The sequence below is a fragment of the Maniola hyperantus genome, chromosome 4 (genome assembly GCF_902806685.2).
Source record: "Maniola hyperantus chromosome 4, iAphHyp1.2, whole genome shotgun sequence".
Taxonomy (NCBI): Eukaryota; Metazoa; Arthropoda; class Insecta; order Lepidoptera; family Nymphalidae; genus Maniola; species Maniola hyperantus.
Genome location: NC_048539.1, coordinates 2,906,212 through 2,932,155, shown reverse-complemented (window position 1 = coordinate 2,932,155; position 25,944 = coordinate 2,906,212). Strand labels below are relative to the sequence as shown.

The window sequence follows — 25,944 nt, the reverse complement described above, 5'->3', positions numbered from 1 at the left end:
CATCGTCGCCTCTTAAGTTTTGTCACGAATTATCGGGGAAAAAAATGCAAGAATAGTATGATTCAAACTTAAATGCGTCTGTGTGAAGTTAGCTTTGCGATCTTGCGCATGGTACACTCGAGAACTGAATCACTTAACGGGCGGCGGTAGGTTCCACCTCAGCTTAAGCAAGCTTAAACAAAGTAACTTCTCAACTCGACTGTACAAACAAACAAGATACGTATAGCGAGAGAGAGAGACGCATCAAGGAACTGGCGGGAATGTAAGAGCGAGACGAGCGCTGTTACCCTCCCCGCTACCTCGGGCGACCTCGGACACCCAAAATGTGTGTTCTGCGCAACGTCGTGCCCAAACTTCAGGGGCGCATTTACGTTTGAATCGTACTGTACCTAAGTACACCAGATTTACATACGAAATTCACTTATATTAAATCACAGACATTACCTATTTTAACACCAAAATAATCCTTCACATAGTCCAAGGGTTGATATTTTAAGCATTTGGAAACGCTCGCCCATTCAGTGTATAAAAGATACCGCATTGAGCCGGGAGTTTTGAGATCACCCTGTAACAAATTATAATGATTTATCAAACATTTCGTGATCGAATCAACAACGTCCAGAAACTTCTGATGCTGTGTCAAAGAACACCTATCATTTTAATACCAGTTTCTTTTATCGCGCAAGATTTCCGCTAGGAGCGTTGGTTGTAAATGTATGAACAAACTTGAGCGTTAAAACCAGGCATTAAGGTTCATTTTACTTACATCGTGCAGCGGGTTGGAAGCGTTGTACGCGTTATCGGCCATGAGGCGAGTGACGACAAACACAAAGTCGTCGTCCGGCGCGTCAGAAAACTTCTTGCGGTCCAATATGAACTGGACTATCCAAGAACGAATCAACGGCGTCCAGAAATATTCTGATGATGTATCGGAGGACGTCTATAGTTTAATGACGACTCCGATACAATACCACTTTTACGTCGCAAGATTTCCGCTAAAAGCGCTGGCTGTAGATATATGGACAAACTTGAGCTTTAAGACAAGGCAATTAAGGTTCATTTAACTCACATCGTGCAGCGGGTAGGCAGCGCTGTACGCGTTATCGGCAATGAGGCGAGCGACTCCAAACGCAAAGTCGTCGCCCGGCGCGTCGGAAAACTTCTTGCGGTCCAATATGAACTGGACTATGCGAGAACGAATTGACGGCGTCCAGAAACATTCCGATCCTGTGTCGAACCTGGGAAGCATAGAGCGTCTATCTTTTTATCTTTGGTAATTGGCGATGCGGTGTAAGATGGAAACGCACAAATAAACAGGAATAGTTTAGAGCTAATTTCTTCGGAAAAAGCCTTCGTATAAGTAACTTCACTTACAGGTAAGTTCATTTAATTGTTAAATATGCTTATCTCAATTAGTTTCGTAAACGGCAGCGTACCATACCAGTATGGTATAGTCTTGGTACGCCTGTACATTGAATAGGTTTTTAATTACACATTTCCAGAAGCCCTGGAGATATTTTTCACCCCGAATTTAATACATATCTGTTTAGGAAATGTATAGAATTAATAGGAAATGTGTATCATATTAATTATTTCACACAATTTCAGCTGATTTATGATTACCCGGCAGGAAATATTGTACATCGACCTGGAAAGAGATGACGGTTTCGTAGAGCGTAGTCTCTGTCATTGAGACCGGCAAAACGTCACATAGGTATGAGTGACAGAGACAACGCTCTACGAAGCCAAAATCCCTTTCTAAAGGTCGATGTACAATATTTTCTGCCGGCTACTGTATCTTATAGTACGCGGCAGATCGAGATGGCAATCGGGGTGCGTACGCCCCGCACACCCGCACAGCCCCCGCGCTAACCCGGTGCGGTGAGCGTGGGTGATGTGCGGGTGTGCGGGGCGCCCTCCCACCTCATAGCCCAATGGCCATCTCAGACTGTCGCGGTCTATAGGTATATATACATTTACAGTGACATACTGAGTTCGAAAATATTCGAAATACAAATAAAGAACTTACAAATATTCCTTATCCTTAGAATAGATAGCGGTGAGTCGATGTTTTCTCTCAGGGAACATGTTTGGATCGACTCTAATTTTCGACATTAAGTTGTCCCAACAATCGTCTATCTTGTCTATGAGACTGTTCGTCTTCTCGTGAACATCCTTGAGAGCTGAAAACTGGAAATGATGTTTTAAAACAAGTGCGTAAAGTTCATTTTTGTTTAATCGGTTTAGGGAGGGTGAACATTAGATGATATATTATTTTATATTTAGTTAAATTGTCTATTGTACACAATCTCTAAACTGAACTAGAACGACATATTATATTAGCTTTCATAATATTCACTGTGGAAAAGGATAGTGCTATATTTATAGCTATTAATTTAGTTTAGTTAACAGATTGTTTACAACAAAATTAGCCTCAAATCTTTAATAAAAGAGTAGATAGTGTAGAGTAGAGGTATCCAATAAATGCTTGAACTTATTGTAACAAATAATACATTACCTAAATATGATATAATTTTTCTTTGTTTACTTAAAAACGGATTATTAACGGTATGCTTGAAAAAATATAAAAAAGTATAAAAATATATAATATGAAAATATGAACAAAAATAAGATACAATTTTAATTAGGTTAGTTATATTTTAAGTTTTTTCATATATTAAACTCATTGAACGCATTACTTTTAAATAAATTTAGAATACATTTGCACGTAAAGTGGCTTTCATTTCACCGTTGTTGAAACAATAAACATAGTAGAATATTAAAGCAGACTGTGCAATAATAGTTATTTATAACGCAAGTGCGCCAAGTACAAAGTTAAAGTCGAGGCGCAATATTCATACCTGGCTAAAGATATAATAGTCCACTTTGTATTCCTGGCAGGTAAAATAAAAGCTGCTTTGCTAGCGAATGTATTGAAAACTCCAATTATGGCCCTTCCCTACAAATCTACAATATGTCAGCTTCGAATACTACGAGCACGTAACGTACTGTTATGGACCCACGATGGACACTTTATAACTAAACCACAGACAATCACATGCACAGAAATATGTTAATATGTAGGTATATTACGAATATTATTTACGTAATATAGAGAACCTACAAAATTAAACTAAGTTATATCTACAACTATTTCTGATGGTAATTGGTTGGATGGAATATTTATGATGGTTTTCTTAATCTAATATTGCTATTCCAAAAATTAATTATTTTTCCGTGCTTCCGTAAAGATTCAGATAAATAAAAGTTAATTATCTCAAACAAAAGCATTACTAATATTTATTTAGTTTGGTTTAAACTAAAACTGATGGTTATTACTCTAAAACTATATTTAGTACAGGCCATGATATGTTACTTTAGATTTTAGCAGCACTACGAACATTCTCAACATTTGTCTAGATTATAGCAGCGGTAGCTACTATAAATATGTACAATTAATACACGAATTATGGCACTAGTGCGATAAAATAACAAAACAACTTAACAAGGGGCTCCCATAGTATTTAAGAATTTTGAAATTCAATATACCTAAGAACAATAAAATACCAGAAAGTTTAAATCCCATAATACTTATAAATTAATAATTTTATATTTAAGCGCTTTTAAACGACGCGAACGTCGGACATATTTGAACTATTGTCAAGGTGATTTAAATAAGATCGACCAACACCAAAAATCTTTCAAATTCCCACCATTATGACATTTGCATAGCAGCATATCGCGTCCGCGAAATCAAACAACATAGATCCGGTATCGAACGGTTAGCAAAGCATTTTCAATGTACACATTTGAAGTTGTATATCTAATTCCAACTCTAAATAATTGATTTCCACAATAATGAGCCAACACCAAGGACGACATGACCACCAAAAAGCTGTTAATGGAATTTGCATGGCGCCACACCACCCCAAGCTATGAAACTGTTAGAAAAGCATAATGTATGTACGCATCCGTAGTCACGACAGCCGCATACCTTCGACATATACATCGCAGCGTTCAGAATCGCATTCGTCCGTCCACCTTTGCGTATCTTACTGCATTCCTACGAACGTACACACGATTAAGGTAAAGCCAGACTTGTTCCACGTACGCAATTTAGCGTTCAGGTACGATAGATAGATAGATAGAAATACTTTATTGCACACAAAAAATATTAGCGGCCTTATTGCTCACAACAATCTCTACCAGGCAACCTTTGGTGAAAGGAGAAACTAGGTGTGTTGGATAGTACTACGATGTTGCTTTGAACCCAAAAGGAGGTTCCAGGTTAGCCCGCTTCCATCTAAGACTGCATCATCACTTATCACTAGATGAGATTGCAGTCAAGGGCTAACTTGTATCTGAATAATAATAAAAAGTTCCTATTTTGGTGTAAACACATAATATGCGAGTTGCAACGTACGTTTTGTACCAAACGCATACGTTTCTTTTGTATTCTGACGTGCTCTATCTAACATCTAGAAACACACTGACGGGTCTAATATCATTAGAGCATCCATTCTTCCTCGCATGGGAAGCGAGGAGTTGCGTAACATTATGCATACGATAGTATGTTTCTAATCTATATTATGTTTTTATATAAAACCAAGTATCCACACGTCATAATTCGTTCAAGTACGTTGCGTACGTGGGCTCAGTCTGTCTTTACCTTGATACCTTGTGATTGTTTACACACGGTTTTACAAGATTACAACACTCGTGCGGTAAAAATATTATTTTAGAAGTAACTAGCTTATGCTCGCAACTTCGTCCGCGTGGACTACACAAATTTGAAACCCCTATTTCACGCCCTCAGGGGTTGAATTTTCAAAAATCCTTTCTTAGCGGATGTCTACGTCATAATAGCTGTCTGCATGCCAAATTTTAGCCCGATCCGTCCAGTAGTTAGAGCTGTGCGTTGATAGATCAGTCAGTCAGTCAGTCACCTTTTCCTTTTATATAATATTTAGATTTAGTAATATTTAAGCTTTCATTAATATCAAAACATTAACATCAATGTGCCCTAAAATTATTTTACACAATAATAATTTTAGTACCTTTTTAAATGTTAATATATTCTTTAATTTATGCAGAATGTTGTCAGCCAGATTGACACAAAGAAACTAAATTTTATAAAATATAATAAAAATGGAATAAGTCAAAATCAAAAATAAAACAGTAGGTATATAATATTTTACTTATGTAATAAAAAAGGAAAAATAAGCTCAAAGGGGTTACACAGAATACTAACAATACCATATTTATTTCTGGAGGACATAGAATAATATATATATTTTACGATTAACGCACAATTTTACAGAGCAACTAATAAAAGTACTTAGTACAGATTTCTTAATGGCATAATATGCTAGAATGTTTGCAAACAATAGACCAGAATGTTAGTTGTTCTACTTGGCTGCTAGCTGTAGTGTGCGTTGCGCTTAAAATAATATTATAATATTATAATAATATTATAAAACTATAATATAATATTACACATACATAACACAAGTCTGACATCAAGTATAAGAAATGTTAAATAAGAGTACTTAGATATATAAAAAAAGTTAGTTCATACCTTCATAGGCATCCTAAGTTTAAGAACTTCGCTGTAATCTCTAAGTACTGATAGTGGTGCGTGAATCTGAAAAAATAAAAGCATAAAAGTATATATTACAAGAATTAGTATCGACTGATCGTTATGTTAAAATAACTAATATGTATAGTGTATACCTATATAATATTTTTGGTATTTTGAAGGGTTAAATTAGAATTAATAAGGTGTGGCAAAAGTCACGCGCAATTAAATTACTTAACAATTTGGTACAGACTCCCTAGAGAAACATAAATACGAGTAGGTCCCTCAACTAATACAATTATGCAAAATATACGAATGATAAATTATAACAAACAATACCACTTCTGATGTAACACATAAAAGTAATATACTCTACTTTTTTCAAGGACTCTATCTCGAAAACTGTATTCGTTATAGTAGTCGTGCAAGAATTTTCTTCTTCTCGATCTAAGTGTCAGACCATACTTAGTGAGTGCAGTCGAAGTAGCTTTCAGACAAGTGAAACTCAGCTTTATATACTTTGACATAAGATTGAAATTGAATTGAATGAAACACATGTTGAGTTTAGTTTATAAATGAAATTAAGTACCTTAATAAAGTGCAATCCGTACAGATCCTCGGGCGCTTCTCTTTCTAACTGCAGGCCTTCATTCTCGAGATTTCGTTCGAAGACTTTCCGGCATTCGTAAGCTTGCGGCGTGGTCGCGTCATCTTTCGCAGCCTCCCATACTAGCACGAAGTCTACAGATCTTACTCCGTCATTGAAAGTCAGTGAGGGGTTATTTAATATACCGCCCATTACTATCCTGAAAATAGAGCAAGAGTCGTTAGACTATTTAAAACTAAAAAGCAAATGGTTCTATGGTATCAAATGGCTACTCTAAGATATACTCCCTAATTTAACGAACTTGTTGAGAACGAAAAGCTCCCTATAATTCAAATATTACTTAGTTTGAATGACATTTTTACTATAAAAAATATATTGATATACAACAAACCATTATAACCAAACAAAATGGGTGATCCTCTGAATTTTTATACAGAGTTAAAAATCTTTTTGTCTTCTTTAGAGATATAATAATCTATTTTGTCATGTGCTAAGCTAAAAATCTGTTCTGAAACAGACATATTTATACATTACAATAATTGAACTCCACAACATTTTTTTTTTCCACCTTTTACCAACCCCCCGTATATCCATCCAAAATCAGAAGGTATCAATTTTCCGCATGCATCATCGCTTTATTAACCTTCCCTTGACCAATATTGAATATAAATAGGAAATTTACAACTAAACAATGATACATGCACAATAGCCGTCACCGAGCCATATCCAGTAGGTACATGTTATGAAAGAAATTATTTCTATAGACTATACCTAGTCGTGTACACAGTAATTTTCAGATTGATAAGTTTGTTTCCTATATTTACTATACATATACTACGTTTGTTACCAATTTATATTCAAAAAGTTTGGGTTGGGTGTTTTTACGTAAAAATAGCTAATCTTTTTTTATTTGAGTAATTTTTCAAGTTTCGTCATACCAAATAATTATTAAGCTAATCAACGTTTTAGAATTATAATTTTGCAAAAACTAAAAGGAATTTATTCACGTCGGGTCCGGATGTATTTACAAAATTGTGAAATAATGTCAATTCCAGCCTTCAGCTAGTTAAGTTTGGTTCTCGCGTAGAACTAGCGCGTAAAGCGTCTTCTAGATAGGCATCGATGATCCTCGATCGTCAAAAGTGTAAAGTAGATTGTTACCGCACGCGTGCGAAAAAATATTACCACACAGCTGGCCAACTACAGAGGCCATGCGGTTAAATTTTATTATAACACAAGTGCGGTAATATTATATTTTTGTATGTGACCAACATGGCTATCATACGGAAACAACAAGTCTTGTCAACGACACCACTGGGGTGTCGTTTCGAATTTTTTTTGGTAACGACACCATCCACCGACTAGTGAGGTTAAATAAAGTTTTTTTATACTTATTTCGCTATTAGGGACACCGGGTCAGCCTTCCCGGAACACACCTCCACTAATACTTAAACTTTATGGAATGGTATTAAAGTTCAAATTGAATTTTAAGTATTATTACGAATCTTTTGTTTGGGAATATAGAAGTGTAGTTTTTAGACTTTTCAGGCAATTTTTTAAAATTTTCAAGGAATATAATAAAAAAGAATTAGCGAAATCGGTTCAGCCGTTCTCGAGATTTGCGCTTAGCAACATATTCAGCGATTCATTTTTATATATAGAGAAGATGTTGTCTTTGCGAGTGTGTCCACTGGATACTCACGAGCAATGGTTGGCGACGGGTTTGCCATTGTTGGTGACGACGTCCGGCACCACGGGCTCGCCGCACGCGCACTCCTCTGCAGGCCTGGTGGAGGCATCGCTACCGTTGTCCCTGCAATGTTAGTCGTGGACACACTGTTGTACGCCAATTCGTCACCCTCACCTATTTGTTAGTGGGATTTAGGTACACGAACTAACATGGGATTAAAACAAAACAAATCGTTTGATTTTCAGTATTTTATATATTTGCCATGTACCTACCTATATTGTATAAAGTCTTTTAAACAAAACATGAGACGCCCCGTCTGGGCATTTATTTATTTAATAAAGAATACGGTGTATCAGTATAACGCATAAAATTTAACTCCTCACGCGCCATTTTAACTTGTCAAAAGTACGATTTTAGTCCTTATATTAAAAGGTGAATACTTTTCACATGACAGCTGACCCATAGAATTAAAATACCTAAATAAAATAATGTAAATATTTTAGTATAAAATAACATATCTAAATAAAATAATGTAAATAATGAAAAATATAATAAATTAAATACACTTAAACAATCCACCAGCATCTCAATGTTTTGCATATACTACCACATTTACTTTGTGTGCGTGGAGTCGTCACTCCGCTCACCTCTGGCACTATAGTTTCAACAGCTACCTACCTACTTCTATGAAGGAATGAACGAAATCTTTTGAATTAGATTAACTAAATTATATTGTTATCCTCTAAGTACAACTAAGTATATTCAACTGGCTTCCCGTAGCTCAGGGAATCCTAGTTCGGGGGCCAGGAATATCGACTATTAATGTTTTTTTTTTGTTTCTCTTTTATATCTACCTACATCTAATAAGAAAACTACTTATTTGTTTTAATTTTTAGTTGTTAACTGTAATCTGTTTATGTATTTATAAGTAAGTTATTCACATTAATTGTACCTACCTATTTATATTCGGGCGAAAGACTGGCTTCCCATAGCACAGGGAATCCTAGTTTGGGGGCCAGGAACTTTGCATTGCTACAACCAGGGTTATGTACTTATATATACCTTGTAAATTTTTTTTTTTATCAAATAAAGATTAAAGATAAAGATTAAAGATAAAATGCCGCGTGAGGAGTCATTTTAAGAGTAAGGATACCTAATTGATTAAAGAATTGGTCGATTTCTTTTGCGAGTTTTGCTGCGAAAAACTAATTGATATGCCCTTGTAATCATTATGGCCGCAACGCAACGTATTGATTCCGTTTAATTTACATTCATACATCCATATAGACCCGTATCTCTACAAAGAACTCTACCAAACACTATGACACCAATAAACATAAAAGAAAAAACTAAAACGTAGGTACGTATGTATTTACCTAATTATTAGCTGTCTATTTACCAACAGTGTTATTTTTGTATAATAATAATTTGAGCACCTACTTTTATTTATGTAGGTATCTATTGCTTTTAGAACCGGACAGATCAACCTCCGACTTAATTCTGTCTAGTATATTTGTATAACTTATAGTTATAAGTATGTTGTAAATTAGGTTGGTGATTGCAATAAAAACAAACGCAAGTTACCTACTTAATAAATATAATAAATTGTTAAGTTTTTTTCTCTAACATCGACCCAAATTCATCTCCTTCTTTCACATGTCTTTTTGATCAACTCAATTCATTTGTTGCCTGTCCATTTATTTGTCTTTTTGTAGTGATTCTACTATTGGTTCCGAATGCAGAACAGCAACAACCTTTAGTGACTTAGGCGCTCCGCCCACGTCCGACAGTCGGTGACCGATTTTTGTGTTAGCAAAAAAAAAAAAGATTCCGACAAATTGAGAACCTCCCCCTTTTTTTTGAAGTCGGTTAAAAAATGTATAGATTGCGATAGTCACGCACACTTTTTTGAGTTGAAAGGTTGCCCATTATTTACATGTATTACAAAGTGGAATGCACTAATCATTTATAGATAAGTAGGTACGAGGTATCACTGAAAAACAAAGCGCAAAAGCAAGTTTAAGTTCCGCAAATTGCTAATTGCTAGGGGGGTAAGGGGGTGCGCTAACATCTTAGCACCTCAAATGTCAACCTCACCTGCACGTGGTGCCCCCTGCGAATCAGCGGACGAGGATATGACGACCGAAGAATGGCGGGATAACCATTCCATATGGCTTGGCTTTAAATAATACAGACCAGAGACGGGCAGCAGCGTCACTGGTGCGAAATAGCCTACAGCCCTGCGCTGACCAACCCGCCTGCCCAGCGTGCTCAGTATGGGCACTACTTCTAATGAGCAGCGCTAACAGACAAAGGCCCCCAGTTCCCAGCAGCCCTGCTATTGGAAGGCGGAGGACCGTGTTTGGTGGCGCGCTCTTGGAAAGGCCTATGTCCAGCAGTGGACGCAAACAGGCTGATGGATTGGATTGAATTGGAAATTGCTAATGCGCGGAGCCGCCTTTTTAGTGACGTCAGCACTAGACTGAAGTTTCGAGCTGATGGTATATTTTTATTTCGGCTGATGTCAAAATGACGTCATTTAGATGTTAATGAGATATGGTTCCAGCGCAATAGCAATTTGCGGGACTTTTAGTAGTATTCAGTTCAGCAGCGTCCGCAACTAAGCTGCTCAGCTCGCGGCTACCGAAATGGATAAGAAGCTAATGGAAATAGGGCTAACCACGAAGATAGATAAGGTAAGAGATATGGGTAATAAATACAATGTTGAGACCTTTTACAAAAACAGAAGATTTAAAAAATTTGAAATGCTTACATAATTTTTAAAACATTAAACGTTAGTCTACAACACAACACAAATTGCACATACACATACACAGATTGACTTAAAAACATTGTTACATTTGTTGTTAATACTTATTACCAATACTACAGTAAGTACTTAATTAGTTTGTTTTTTTTATCACCTCGTTAGTTCTGGCAATTAACAGGGTCGTACCGATAAGGTAAAGTTAGGGCTTACTGGTTAGGTTAGGTTAGGCGCATATTGTGGCTAATTCCATTGTACACAATCTCTAAACTAAACTAAAATGTCACGCCTAAATCTTTTGCTATCCCTTTCATAATGTTGCTTGCGGAAAAGGATGGCACTAGATTTAGACCTGTTAATTTAGTTTATTTTAGAGATTGTGTACAAGAGAATCGGCCCCACTGGTTACTATTGCCTGAGCAACTACGTCCTTAACTTTTTACTGTCTGATGGCCTGCACACAAAAACTACTAGCGCAGAGGTCGCGTCTATACAGAATCTATGAGAACGCTTTTTCGCTATACGGTCTGAATTTCCCCCCAATCTATTTCTTGAATGACGCAAAGCTAATTTGCAACTGCTCGGTTCTTTAACAAACCATGGGATATCATCATCATGATCCACCCATCGCCCAACACATCTCTCAGAGTGAGAAGGGTTTTGGCCATAGTCTACCACTCTGCCTATGTGCGGATTGGTAGACTTCACACACCTTTGAGAACATTATGGAGAACTCTCAGGCATGCACGTTTCCTCACGATGTTTTCCTTCACCGTTAAAGCAAGTGATATTTAATTACTTAAAACACACATAACTCCGAAAAGTTAGATGTGCGTGCCCGGGATCGAACCTCAGACCTCCGATTAGAAGGCGGACGTCCCAACCACTAGGAGCCATGGGATGTGCGTGAGCCTAAAATATACGTAACAATGTGCAGTGGTCGCTCCCTTACAGCGTCAAGTAGTTCAAGGATAGTAGCCAATGCGCAGCCAGCCTTGCAGTTAACTTTAAAACAAACGAACATGCTATCATGCCGATACAACGTAGGTACTCATACAAACCAATGACATCACAAAACAGGAATATTAAACGCAGTAAAGTTGGTTGAGAACCATTGTCTTGAAAAATATAATTTAGAGAATAAATTGTTCTCACTTAAAAAAATTTTTTTGTTACTTTCAAGGCTACACCCAGTTAGCTACCAACGCATCAAAAATAGCGTCTTATACCACTGACGAATTGATCTATTATTTATTTATTTCTTCTCGGTAGGAAAGGTATTCCGAACCAGTGGTAGATGCAGTTGACGATTCAAAAATACTTGTAAAAGTTTAATTGAATATATTTTTTTTAATGTAAAGGTGAACACATTGGTGTGATAAAGGTCTATAAACACAATTTTTTCGACGTATTAAATAGTTATCCCCAGAATTAAACTGTTATCAACTTACAAGTATCACGAAATCAGGTTTTTCTAGACTCGATTGACAATTTTTTTCGCAATACTTAGCAATTTACTAGAGTCAGTACCTACTACATGTATGTTGCCACTTACTGTGAATTTGAGGCCAATGCCAAAGCTACAAAAATTATTATCAGTATCAGCGGACTCCCGCAAGGTTTTTTTGCGATAGCCTGCAGAGTGGTGTTAAACCACGGTTAAACGTAACTGAACGATTTCTTTAGAATCATCGGATATTAATTTATTTGATGCGCCAGTGTCAATCATTCCCAGATAAAATACTGTGAACTTGTTAGGTAGAAGGCGTAAAGTTTCATTTACGCCAGAACAATATAGTGCAACATTGCAGCATGCTACAGGGTCACACGGTGCAATAAGAATCTTCGGCAGCCTGTCTTACCATAATATTCTAATTCTATGATGATGTTCTCTCGGCATAAATAGACTGCCGCATGCTGCTTATGGCCGGAAAATTAATGTTTCCATTTGAAGCATGCCACATTGTCGCATGTTGCTTCGGCGTAAAACAGCCTTTACATAGCAATAAAAAAATTACCCCTTTATTAGTGTTCCGTTACTTAATTATTACAGTTTGGCAATAATAGGGTCTTCCTGGCTGAAATTTAAACACCGGAACTACGGACGTGGGAAATTCTTCGTCCCCACCCTATTGCCAAACTTTGATGCAATCATTTCGTTAAGCGCAATCATTCTGTTTGGCTGACACTCGTACCTACTACAACTCCAAATTTTACAATACAGGAAGAGTATCAGTAAGTGTGGGATTACCTGAGCTTCAGGCGGTCACTGGTGAGTGGGATCTGCTCCTTGCTGATGATGATCTTTGGGATGACCTTCCGTTGCACTTAACTGCACTGATTTTATTAAAGGGAGTTTCGATAGCAAGATTGTTTAGCGATAATATGTACACGGTCATAGGTTAATTTTGCACTTTTTATAGGTACCTATTTTGCTTGACGGTTTGTTCAGATCACTTATTTTAGCGGTTTAATTAGCGTTTATTTATTAGTTGCGGATTCACTTGATTTTGCGAGTTTGCACACTTTTTGAACTCTTAGCGTGTTAAAACGGTAGCGGAGCGGAGCGGGTGTATAAATTGCGTGGCACATTCGTTGTGCAAAAACAGGAGCGGTTTTCAGCGTGCGTAAGCGCCAGAATGCGGAAGCGGACTGAAGAGGGAATTTGAAAGGAAATGTCATTGCGTACATGCTTATGTGTGAGTTTGAATGTGCGTGTGTGTGTATTTATAATAGATTATTTGCAAATATAATAAATGGCGTAAACAACTCCCCCGGCCTAGAGGCAAGCCTCTAAACAGAACGAAAAGCGTGATAAAATTAAAGCGTAAAAAAAAAAAAATTAAAAATTAAAATTAATTAATAGAGTTAGTAGAATTAATAGCAGCCTATTGAGAAGGTAGAGGGCATATCCGTACTACTGGTCTGATGTAGTTTCCGGAACGCGTTCTAACTTTGACTGCTCGAACTACACTGTCTTTCCCTGGATAGAGTTCTTCTATAACTCCTAAAGGCCAGCAAAGGGGATGAACGTTAGAATCTTTGATAACAACAACAGCTCCAAGACCTACAGGATTGGAGGGAGTATTCCATTTCTGTCTGTGTTGTAGAGAAGTTAAATATTCTTGGCTCCAACGTTTCCAGAAAGAACAAGTGATTTTAGTTAGTAATTGATAGCGCGATAAGCGGCTGTCGGGAATATCTGATAAATCCTCGACAGGTAAATACTTTGCGGGAGTGAGATTGAGAAAATGGTTAGGCGTTAGCGCGGAAAGATCTGACGGATCAGAACTTAGAGTACATAATGGTCTACTATTTAATAAGTTTTCAATTTGAACTAGAACTGTATTCAATTCTTCATAAGTAAGGATTTGTGTCCCTATAACTTTATACAAATGAGTTTTCACACAGCGAACGTTAATTTCGCTGAGGCCGTTGAAATGAGGGCCATAAGGTGGACTATGCTTAAACTGAATACGATGTTCTGCGAGACGATTCTCTATGAAATTTTTATGAGCATTGGACTGTATGAGAGTGTAAATTTCATTTAATTTGCGTTTAGAGAATCTTAACATGTAAACCATGGTGCGCAGTAATTTAGACCAGCTAGAAGAGCGTTCGGCTAAATTTTCAATGGGATGTTGAGCGTCAGAAACAGAGGTTTCAACTGCTAAAACAGTAGTTTTTGATTCTTCAAGATCTTGATTGTGAGCGTTTACTTGAAAAGGCGTAACGGGCCATTTCGATATAGGATGCGTCGTCCATTGAGGAGAGTTGAACCAGAGTTTGCGTTCTAATAATTCTTTAGGCGTGATTGGACGAGATATTATGTCAGCGGGATTTTCGCATCCGTTGACGTGAAACCAATGTTCAGAAGGTAATTTTGAATTTATTTCTGTAATTCTATTAGCGACGAATGTGTGGAATTTATATGCGGGAGAATGAATCCATGTAAGAGTTACTGTTGAGTCCGAAAAAGCGTAAATATTATTTATTTTGCAGCGTTTACTAAGAGTTTCGCGTACCAAATTGATTAAATTGGCTAATAGAAGAGATGCGCAAAGCTCGAGGCGAGCGAGTGATGTCTTCTTAAGCGGTGCGACTCTAGATTTTGAAGAGAGTAAATGAACAGTTCCAGGCGAATGTTCATCTGGGCTCACACGTATGTATACGGTGGCTCCATAGCATTTTTCACTAGCGTCAGAAAAACCTATAAGCGTTACATGGGATTCAGAGTTCATACCAACATGGCGAGGAATTTTAATTTTTTCTAAATGCGGTAGTTCTTTACAGAATTGTTCAAATCGTTGAGCGATCGAGCTGGGTACTGGTGTATCCCAGGCGAGATTTAATTTCCAACATTCTTGGACGAGAAGTTTCATAAAAGCGGTAACTGGACCTATAAGATCAACAGGATCAAACAGGCGAGCGGTAATAGAAAGAATTAAGCGTTTTGTATAATCGCGGGGACTCTCATTAGCGTTGATTTTAAAAGTAAAAGTATCGAGTTTAGGATGCCACTGCATACCTACTATTTTCGTAACATCTTGAGCATCTGAATCAAAATTAATTGCTTGCGGATTTTTATGAGAGCTAGGAATTTCACTGAGAAGTTTGGTGTCATTGGAGATCCATTTAGTTAAATTGAAACCACCTGCGTTGAACATATTAACCATTTCATGATAGGTTTCTTTGGCTTTCTCAAAACCATCGATTGAGTTTATGTAATCGTCCATATACATGTGATTAGTGGCTTCATTAGCTGCGAGCGGGTACCTGTCAATGCTATCTTCAGCTAGCTGACGCACTACTCTCATGGCGAGATAGGGTGAGCTAGATACTCCAAATGAGACGACAGTGAAATTATAAGTGTCGATAGATTGATCAGTGTCAAATCTAAAAAGAATCCTTTGAAAAGCATGATGCTCGGGCGTTAAATTTAATTGAAAATAATGTTTTTCAATATCTGCGGTTAGTGCGAATGAGAATAATCGTAGATTTATTAAGAGTTCAAATATATTATTCTGTAAGTTAGGACCTACATATAATAAATCATTAAGCGATTTTCCGGATGTAGTCCGACTGGAAGCGTTAAGAACAATGCGAGTCTTAGAAGTCTGCTTATCAGGGCGATAAACAGCTCTGTGCGGAATATAATAACAATTTATATCGCGTGAAGGATTATCTACTTTTGTGAGATAACCTTTGTCAATGTATGACTGAATGGTTGCGTTATAATCTTTTCGAAGAGCGGGATTAGCGTTTAATTTCTTCTCTAATTGAAGAAGGCGGTGTTTGGCAATCGAGTACGAGTCGCCAAGTTTAGCGGGGTCATCTTTAAAGGGTAAATGAACAGTATATCGACCTGTTTCATCGCGTGAGTAAGTATCTTTAAAGATGCGTTCACATGCCTCATCGTCTGGGCTTATGTGAATTTTATTAGGTACGTTTTCTAATGACCAAAAGCGTTCAGTAATTTCTTCGAGTGAAGGTGCGTCTACATTACATAAAAATGTTTTATCAGCGTTAGATTGATGAGTTGAGTGACGAGGTTCACAATCCGCTTTCCCCATGAGAATGTAACCTAGCGTGCTTTGAATTGCAACAACAGAAGAATTAGGTGAGACTACTTTGTCACATCCAATTAAAAATGGAAACAATTCGTTGCCTATCAGGCAATCGATTGGTCCAGGAGTGTGATAACTATCGTCAGCCATTGGTAATGAGTGCAAAAATTTCAACTGGGAGACATCGATGTGAGCGTTAGGTAAGTGGTCGGTAATTGTGTCTATTACCCTAGCGGTAATAGTATAAAAACAGCGTGGATCAAAGCGAGAATAAATTTTAAAAGTTACAAATCCCAGTGATGTACTTTCTGTTTGACCAATGCCTTTTACAACTGACGGAGCGAATTTAATTTTTAAATTTAAACGTTGGCAACATTCTTTTGATATAAAATTAGTCATTGAACCTGTATCTAAAAATAAGCGGATAGGGTATTGCGTATTGTTACTATATACATGCACTGTGGCGGTAGGTAAAAGTACGGTCGTATTTTTTAAATAATTGCCCGAAGACGTGGTCACCGACAGTGCTAATTCGGTAGGACTAGTTGTTTGAGTGTGAGACGCGGGGGGCGGTGCTGTAATTTTTGTTAAATCACTAGATCTCTCGTTCTGCGGTAGCGGCGGCATCGGAGCGCTGCTATTATTCGCACCATAGCGGTTCTGTGAGTAAGAGGGGGCTTGCGACTGTGAGGTCCCAGGTTCGTACCTAGGTCTAGAAAAAGAGCTACATAAAAGGCTGTGATGTGAGCTAGATGCACAATTTCCACACCTTCCCTGGCTTTTACAGCGGAATTTTAAGTGAAAACCTAGGCAGAATTCACAAAATCTATTTTTCCTCACTATATCTAGTCTAGTTTTTGCGTCTTGACTTTTAAAAACCTCACACTTATAGAGCGGATGAGCGTTTTGATTTTTGCATATAATGCAAGTGCGTTGAGTATTTTGCGAATTTAAATTATAATTGTTGTTGCCGACTGTACTTGTATACGTTTGAGTTTGCGATTTAGGTTTGTAAGAAATAGGTTTTTTATTGGGAGTTTGATGAACTTGAGTGCTTCGCAAAGTTTGAATCTTTAGTTGTTCTTTTAAAAATGTATTTAAATCAGAAAAAGTAGGAATTTCGATGTGTTTATGCGTCTGTTCAAACAATGAAACAGTTTCCTTACTTAATTTCGAGAGTGCGATATGCGTTATCATAAAATCTGACAAATTCTTTATAGGTAGACGTGTCAAAGCTGCTTGCGCAGAGCAGAATTGATCAACAAAAGATTCGAGCGGTTGATTTTGTTTACAATTTAATATTGTATCAATATATTGAGCTGCCTGTACCCTCGTGTCTTGATATTTTTCTAATAATGCGTTCCATATAATAAGATAGTTTTCAGATGTAGGCGGGATTCCTGAACAGACTAAGAGCGCCTTATCAGTTAAACAACTAATCAAGTATTGAACCTTCTGTATGTCAGAGAGTCTGTTGTTATTATGAATAAGATTCACAAAATTTTCATAAAAAATTGTCCATTTTGAAGGGTTGCCATCAAAACTCTTCAAATCTATCGGAGGTAACTTTTTGTTTAACAAACTGTATTGATTATCACACTGAGACAAAGTGGTGGACTCAGTCTTAATCTCATTAAACGTATATTGTATTTGACAGTATAAAGTATCAAACGCGCCAAGAGCGGAGTAGTTCGGAACATACTTAGGGTCAGAGTTTAAATAGGCTGAAATTAATTCATCTAAATTCGTAGTAAAATCTAGACGTAATTTCTCCAAAGATTGAATGCGGGACATGAAAGTCGTTCTGTGTGCGTGGTCACTCACCTTAAGTGACAAATCATAAATTTGCTGAACTGATTGAAATAAAAATTCCCTTTTTGCTTCCAATTTAACGATTTCTAGATTAGTTGATTCCTTTGTCTTAGCCATTTTGACTTTTGATATACGATAGTAAGCGTTATTTCAAGCGAATAAGGTCGATTATAATTATGGATCAAAGAATAATTTATCGAACGGAATGCAGGTAGAATTAAAAAAACAACTTAAAACCTAAAATACTGAGAAATATACGTAAATAATTATATATAATGCGTTAATATAATATAATGCGATGATCTGAACACAAATATGCGTAAATATACAAAAAAATTGTATATTTTTTAATAAATTCGGTACTCGATGTATGAAGCGTGATTCGATTCTTACCTATGAAATAAGTATTGGAATATATAAATAGCGTTTTCAGTGTTTTGTTGTAAGTGTTTTTTGAGGGAATATGGAAGGTTTAAAGGTCAAACGGGATAGTTAGGGAACAGATTGGATCCAGGATGATGGGAACAAAAGGATCGGATCCCGGTCGATGGAACAAAAGGATTAAATCCGGTCGATGGAACCACAAGGATTGTGGGATTACCTGAGCTTCAGGCGGTCACTGGTGAGTGGGATCTGCTCCTTGCTGATGATGATCTTTGGGATGACCTTCCGTTGCACTTAACTGCACTGATTTTATTAAAGGGAGTTTCGATAGCAAGATTGTTTAGCGATAATATGTACACGGTCATAGGTTAATTTTGCACTTTTTATAGGTACCTATTTTGCTTGACGGTTTGTTCAGATCACTTATTTTAGCGGTTTAATTAGCGTTTATTTATTAGTTGCGGATTCACTTGATTTTGCGAGTTTGCACACTTTTTGAACTCTTAGCGTGTTAAAACGGTAGCGGAGCGGAGCGGGTGTATAAATTGCGTGGCACATTCGTTGTGCAAAAACAGGAGCGGTTTTCAGCGTGCGTAAGCGCCAGAATGCGGAAGCGGACTGAAGAGGGAATTTGAAAGGAAATGTCATTGCGTACATGCTTATGTGTGAGTTTGAATGTGCGTGTGTGTGTATTTATAATAGATTATTTGCAAATATAATAAATGGCGTAAACAGTAAGAAAACAACGATAAAGGGGGAGCACCGGAGAAGGGTATGATTAGAGAGAGTGAAAACATGCTATGACAAACCGACTATAATGCCTATCATGTCATTGGTGCAGACATAGAACAATGCAATGCTCTCAGTACCTAAATTTTATTTAGGATCTACCCTCTATTGCCAAAATCTACGCCAAACCTTAATGTTATCACTGCGCGCTGCGTTAGGCGCAATCCTGCTACGATTCCAGACGTTAGTCAATAACTACAGGGAACGATATGTATACAGGGAAGGTTTCAGGATAGGAGGAATCATTTAGCTAGGGAAAACATGCCATGACGAACCTATTGCTTGTGATGTCATTGGTACAGCAACACAGAACTCACCTATCTGTATTCATGTCCTGCGACAGGGTGTCCTGGTAGGCGCTGAGCACGGACATGGCGTGCAAGTCCGCGATCCGCTCCGGCGTCTTCTCCGTCTGCCCCAAACAATACAGCGGATCAATCACACTTGCCAGTGATTGTGATTAACTTTAACACATGTTTTTACTAGCTGATGCAAGCGACTTCGTCCGCATGGACTACTCAAATTTCAAACCCCTATTTTACCTCTTTAAAGGATTTTTTCGAAAATCTTTTCTTAGCAGATGTCTCTACGTCACAAATCACAATAGCTATCTGCATGTTTACCCCGATCCGTCCAGTATTTTGAGCTGTGTGTTGATAGATCAGTCAGTCAGTCAGTCACCTTTGCCTTTTATATACTCAAAAACTCAAATTATCGCACTTGCCTACGACCTGTAAGTGCGAGCGAAACAGACAGATAACTCGACGACTCAGTTTAAAATGCGTCGACTATAGTACCAAACGTACGAAGTGCGCTATGTTTACCTATATTATACAGAAGATTCAATACAATATATTCAGTTTTATTATTATTAATAGCAATTGCACTGCAATTTTGCCGACACAGTTACCTAAATTACTCATTTAAACAGATTAATTTTCAATAGCATACTTTAAAGTTTCCGCACCTAACACGTGTTCGCGTTCTCAAAACCCGGTTCCGGCCGATATCGTACAACACGTAACACATCACTTCCACAAAACTCCTGGCGATCATCATGTCGCGACCGTGAGTCAAAAGGAACTGTTGTTCCGGCAAAATACACAAGAAACTACCGTCTGACCTTGCAGTTTCATGTCTCCGTATAAAGGCTGATTCATCTGTATTTGATTACCTTGTCGATCGTGGAACTTAAGAGCTAGGACACATTACCACTGCCTAACTCGTTATACGTGGTATACGTATTCGTTATACGACCGTGGCGTGTGGAAGTCCCTACAAGAGACCTATGTCCAGCAGTGGACGTCTATCGGTTGATGATGATGATGATGATGAACTCGTTATAAGACATCACATTATGTATGAGTTCTGAGCTAACCTAGTGGTTAGGCGTCCGCCTCTTAATCGTAGGTCAGGGGTTCGATGCACGGACACGAACCACTAACTTTTCGGAGGTTATATGTATGTGCGTTTTAAGTAATTAAGTATCACTTGCTTGAACGGAGAAAAAAAACATAGTGTGAAAACCTGCATACCTGAGAGTTCTCCATAATGTTCTCAAAGATCTGCACTAGGCCAGCGTTGTAGACTATGGCCAAAACCCTTCTCACTCTGAGAAGAGACCCGTGCCATGTAGTGAGTCGGCGATGGGTTGATAATGATGATGTATGAGTTCAATCATGGGCGCCGGGAGAGGTCACAGATGCAAGTTTTCTTTCTACAATCTACAATTTTGAGTAGTACGCTAAGCAATTTTCAGGGGAGAAAATTCGAGTATTGCGCTGACTTATAAGTTAGTATAGCAATAAGAACTCGTCTGCAGAAATGATAGGTACAGTACGCGGCAGAAAGTAATGTACATCGACATTTAGAAGGAGATAGTAGAGCGTTGTCCCTGTCATTGAAACCGACAAATCGTCATATGGGTATGAGTGTCAGAGACAACGCTCTACAAAGCCGAAATGTCATTCTAAAGGCCGATGTACATTACTTTCTGCCGCGTACTGTATAGTAGATCGACGGTTTCTGATCTAAACTAACGATAAACGGAAAATAAAGTCTTATAGGAAGTTCTTACATGTCTCGCATTAACGTCTACTTTGATCAGGGGGCACGGCAGTGCCCCCGCCAAGACGAGCCAAACTAAAAGGACGTGGCACTACGTACCTTTTCTCGAAGCGTTATCTTTTTTCTCTTATACACTATGCAAAGATAAGGCATAATTCATTTAAGACTTATCTCAGTGCTTTGACAGATTTTATTATTATAGTATGAGTCCCGCAAATTGCTAAAGCGCGTGGCCGTCATTTTAGTGACGTCAGCACTAGACTGAAGTTTCGAGCTGATGGTATATTTTTATTTCGGCTGACATCAAAATGACGTCATTTCGATGTTAATGAGACATGGTTCCAGCGCAATAGCAATTTGCGGGACTTATACATATACCTACAGTAATTACAAACACATATTAACTTCAGGCTCCGTTAATTTTAGAATTATGCAAAAGCACTTTAACGTCATCAGACAGAGGCATAATGTGTGACAAAGTATCATAATTAAATAATGAGTCATAGAATCGTCAGGAAGCTTAGAGGAAAGGATATATTATGCTAAACATCCATACTAATATTATGAATAAAAGTGTGTCTGTCTGTTTGTCTATCAGTCTGTCTGTCTGTCTGTCTATCTGTCTGCTAGCTTTTCAAGGCCCAACAGCTTAACCGATTTTAATGAAATTTGGTACAGAGTTTGCTTACGTCCCGAGGATGGACATAGGCTACTTTTGATTCCGGAAAATCAAAGAGTTTCCACGGGATTTTTAAAAACCTAAATCCACGCGGAAGAATTCGCAGACATCCTCTAGTATTAATATAATATTAACTCCCTCGCCAGTTATTATGAGTGAGATAAAACAAGTTTACAGTTACATCGTGGGTTGTACCTATGCGGTTTTATTTAACAGTTTTAGCATTTCAATTAGATGCAGACTTTTAAGACTTTTACAGTAGGTAAAAAGAAAGTAGGCTCTACATCAGTACCCTTATTATAAATGCGAAAGTGTGTTTGTTTGTTGGTTTGTTGTTTGTCCTTCAATCACGTCGCAACGGTGCAACGGATTGACGTGAATTTTTGCATAGGTTAGGATAAAGAGTGAAGAGTGACAACTTTTTATCCCGGAAAATCAAAAAGTTCCCACGGGATTTTTAAAAACCTAATTCCACGCGGACGAAGTCGCAGGCATCGGCTAGTTTGGATATAATCATCAATTACTTAAAACAGCCCCCCAATTGTGTAAGAATAACCATTTCATGGCTATCGCAATCGTCAAGAATTCTGCCATTTGATTGGCTGTGAAAAAATGTAAACAGCGAATCAACCAATCAAAGGGCAGAATTTCTTGACGATTGCGATAGCCATGAAATGGTTATTCTTACACAATTGGGGGGCAGATTGTGTATTGTAAGTTTCTTATTTATTGAAAGGAAATAGGCGCACATAAACAGAGTGAATTCGGGGTGCAGCACCTTTTTTGATAACTTAAAGACAGCTTTAGTTACTTTGCCACAAGGCTCAGATTGGTATATTGAAAACAAAACACGGAGAAAACTCAAAGGGACACCCACCACCGCTGCCGCCGCGCCGCGCCGCCGCGTTCCGATATTCCAAAGTAAGTGAAGCGGAGTTTTAATCGTTATGAAAAAAGACCTTAAATTCAACTTTATTAATTTCTTTATTAGGCATGAGTCGTGCCATACTCATAAATTGGTCCCGTTTAGATATGTTTCGCACATTAAGTAGGTACAAACCTTGAAAATAAGAAGCCTAGGCATATTTTCTTAAGTATCACATACTTTTACTTATTTTTTTCATCTACCGTTTCACTGATCACTTAGCACAGAGACACCTTCGAAACTCTATTAACCTTGTTAATATTTACGAATACAACTACCTACATAGGTATTATAGGCAACACTTTTCCGATCTATATTTTTTATTTAATAAGTAATTTTAAGTAATATGAGACTTCCTTAATTAAGCAAATGTGCATACTGAATACTAACGCAGCTAAAATTTTCTAAATTCTATTATTTCGGAAGCAAACATTGTTTTCAAAATATTTTCATTACACAAACGTAACGTGACACGTCGAACGAAAGAATCGGCGGCACTGAAGCTACATTTTACGAACACCTAATCGGAACACATTTCGCATGATACATAGTGTCAACACCGCTAAATAAGTATTAACAGTGGAAAGACCTTTTGCCACTTATCTTTATGAGTCGAACACCTATGGGATTTTATTTTAAGTTAATTAACTAATGTTTTAGTGCATTTCAACACTAAAATCCATACTAATATTATAAATGAGAAAGTGTGCCTGTCTGTCTCTCTGCTAGCTTTTCACGGCTCAACCGTTCAACTAATTTTGACGAAATTTGAAAGGATATAGGCAGACGAAGTCGCGGGCATCATCTAGTATTCAATACTAGCCGATGCTCACGACTTCGACCGCGTAGATTTAGGTTTTTAAAAATCTCGTGGGGAAGCCTATGTCACTCTCCAGGTCTTAATCTATACCCATGCAAAAAATCACGTCAATCCGTTGCACCGTTGCGACGTGATTGAAGGACCAACCAACAAACCAATAAACCAACAAACAAACACACTTTCACATTTATATTAAGGGTTTTGGTGATTAGTAAATAAACATTTAGCTAATTATCTTCCTGCAATGCAAAGGTATGAGTAATAGGATTTTTCTCTTGTACCTTATGCACAGAAATATGCAAACAATGGGGAAAATATGACATCATCCCAGTCATCTTGGTCAATAAAAATTTTAAACTTGGATATTCAATAACAAATGAAGTTGGTTCTCACCAGTAATTCTCAGTTTTCCTGTACAAAATAACTACTTGTTTAACAGAAAAAAAACCGGCCAAGTGCGAGTCAGGCTCGCACACTGAGGGTTCCATACTACAGTCGTATTTTTTAGACATTTTGCACGATAATTCAAAAACTATGATGCATAAAAATAAATAAAAATCTGTTTCAGAATGCACAGCTAAAGCCCTTTCATATGATACTCCATTTGATATAGTTATCTTACTTCAAATATTGAAAATACTAATTATTAGTTCATGACCACAATTTAATTTTTTTTGTGTGATCTAACACTAAATTCACGGTTTTCAGATTTTTCCCTGAAAGCCAGACCCACCTACCTACCAAATTTCATAATTCTAGGTCAACGGGAAGTACCCCATAGGTTTCTTGACAGACAGACAGACAACAAAGTGATCCTATAAGGGTTCCGTTTTTCCTTTTGAGGTACGGAACCCTAAAAAGGTTAATTTTGTTTATGTCAGCTAGAAATATTGTACATCAACCTTTAGATTGAGATTTCCGCTTTGTAAAGTGTTGTCTCTGTCACGCATACCTATGTGAGTGCTCTACGATTCCGCTCTCTCTTTCTAAAGGTTGATGTACAATATTTTCTGCCGTGTACTGTAATGTGTCTGTCTATCAACCCCAGACAGGGTGTTTAAGGGCTTAAACACCCTGCTTGCAACACCCATCTATGTGGGCTTTGTTATGACTTATGACAGGAATCCTCAGAAAATAAGAATAAGTATACATATAGAATATAGATATTCAAAAGCCACCCATCAGAAAAGATTATCCTATGATTATAATCTTTAGATAGTTTTGGAAGCACATACCTACTATGTTTTTCAATTCCACAAGACCATCAGCAATATCCTACGAATAACAATATCTAAGGAAATGAAAATCAAGCTCAAAAATGGCACCCAAGCATTACACCCACACCAAGGATTTGGATTGGGTGTTGATGACTCAGTCAGTGTGTCAAGACTTTTATTTTTATATAGGTATCTAGACTTCATTTCATAAGATAAAACAGTTAACAAAAAATTGTTGCTGAGGGTACAAATTTTGCAGTGCATGCTACAGTGATATTGCAGATGGTTTTCTTTGGATAGTACATATTTTCTAAGCCCCACAAAACTTCCTTGTCTCTTACACCAGTTTTTATAGTAGAAAATGCTTTCGCGCTTAAGAACACCTTTTTTTTTAAATACTACTTACGACTTCAGCCGCTCCATCTCCATCCTGGAATAACTGTTGGAACGCAAGATCATTGCGTTGGGCATCAGACAGAAACGACTCCGTTTCCGCAGAGTCCGAAGGTCTATGGTGCAGTTTCACACTCCCAGCGAAGATAGGAGTCGCTATCTTAGGAGTAAACACATTCTCTTCCGGCTTTTCTAACAAAGGTTTCGGGACATCCTCTTCGAGAGAAGGATCTCCGTCAGACATCACATATAACGCAAAACTAGGAAATTAGAACCAATGTTGCACTGTTTCAATTGGTTACAGATAGATTCATATTTATACCTATTAGACTTCGAGACGATTCGTCATCAGAGTTATTCAGACACATTCAAGACCTTTTCGAGACACTTTCCGCGCGACACTTGTTATAGGTATTTTTAGGCCAGTAAAACTTGAATTATGGAAAACTCAGCGAGGCGATGATTGATGACTAGATTCTCGAAACGAAAATAGTAATTCTGCGTATGTATATTGGAAAACCCAAATTCCAACACTGAACTGAAATCCACTACCCTCCACTACCTACATAAATGTACTCTGTGCCTACATAGTCCAAAATTCCAAGTTTTTTTCCAATAATTTGACAGCTGACTCTCTGAGTGGCATTGA

At 37.5% G+C, this 25,944-nt stretch overlaps 2 protein-coding genes across 8 annotated transcripts in view; both read right to left on the bottom strand.

Annotated features, from left to right (window-relative positions):
- Positions 1-25,854, bottom strand: part of LOC117981810 (anoctamin-1-like) — a 47,925-nt gene extending 22,071 nt beyond the window's left edge. For 4 of the 7 annotated variants that reach the window (XR_011238574.1, XM_034968008.2, XM_069509768.1 and 1 more), the window contains exons 1-9: positions 25,309-25,854; positions 19,512-19,606; positions 7,888-7,998; positions 6,168-6,384; positions 5,579-5,644; positions 3,995-4,063; positions 2,030-2,190; positions 1,070-1,238; positions 445-565 (exon numbers count right to left, since the gene is read on the bottom strand). Coding sequence is in view for 6 of the 7 variants with exons in the window: in XM_034968008.2 (XP_034823899.1) it covers positions 445-565; positions 1,070-1,238; positions 2,030-2,190; positions 3,995-4,063; positions 5,579-5,644; positions 6,168-6,384; positions 7,888-7,998; positions 19,512-19,606; positions 25,309-25,539 (1,240 nt within the window). In the remaining variant the exon portion in view is untranslated. Of the gene's footprint in view, positions 1-444; positions 566-1,069; positions 1,239-2,029; positions 2,191-3,994; positions 4,064-5,578; positions 5,645-6,167; positions 6,385-7,887; positions 7,999-19,511; positions 19,607-22,923; positions 22,960-25,308 lie in introns of those variants that run through there. The other 3 variants (XM_069509769.1, XM_034968009.2, XM_034968010.2) reach the window with 3 other exon arrangements.
- Positions 1-25,944, bottom strand: part of LOC117996991 (MICOS complex subunit MIC27-like) — a 103,785-nt gene that overhangs the window by 35,023 nt on the left and 42,818 nt on the right. The gene's annotated exons all lie outside the window — the stretch shown is intronic.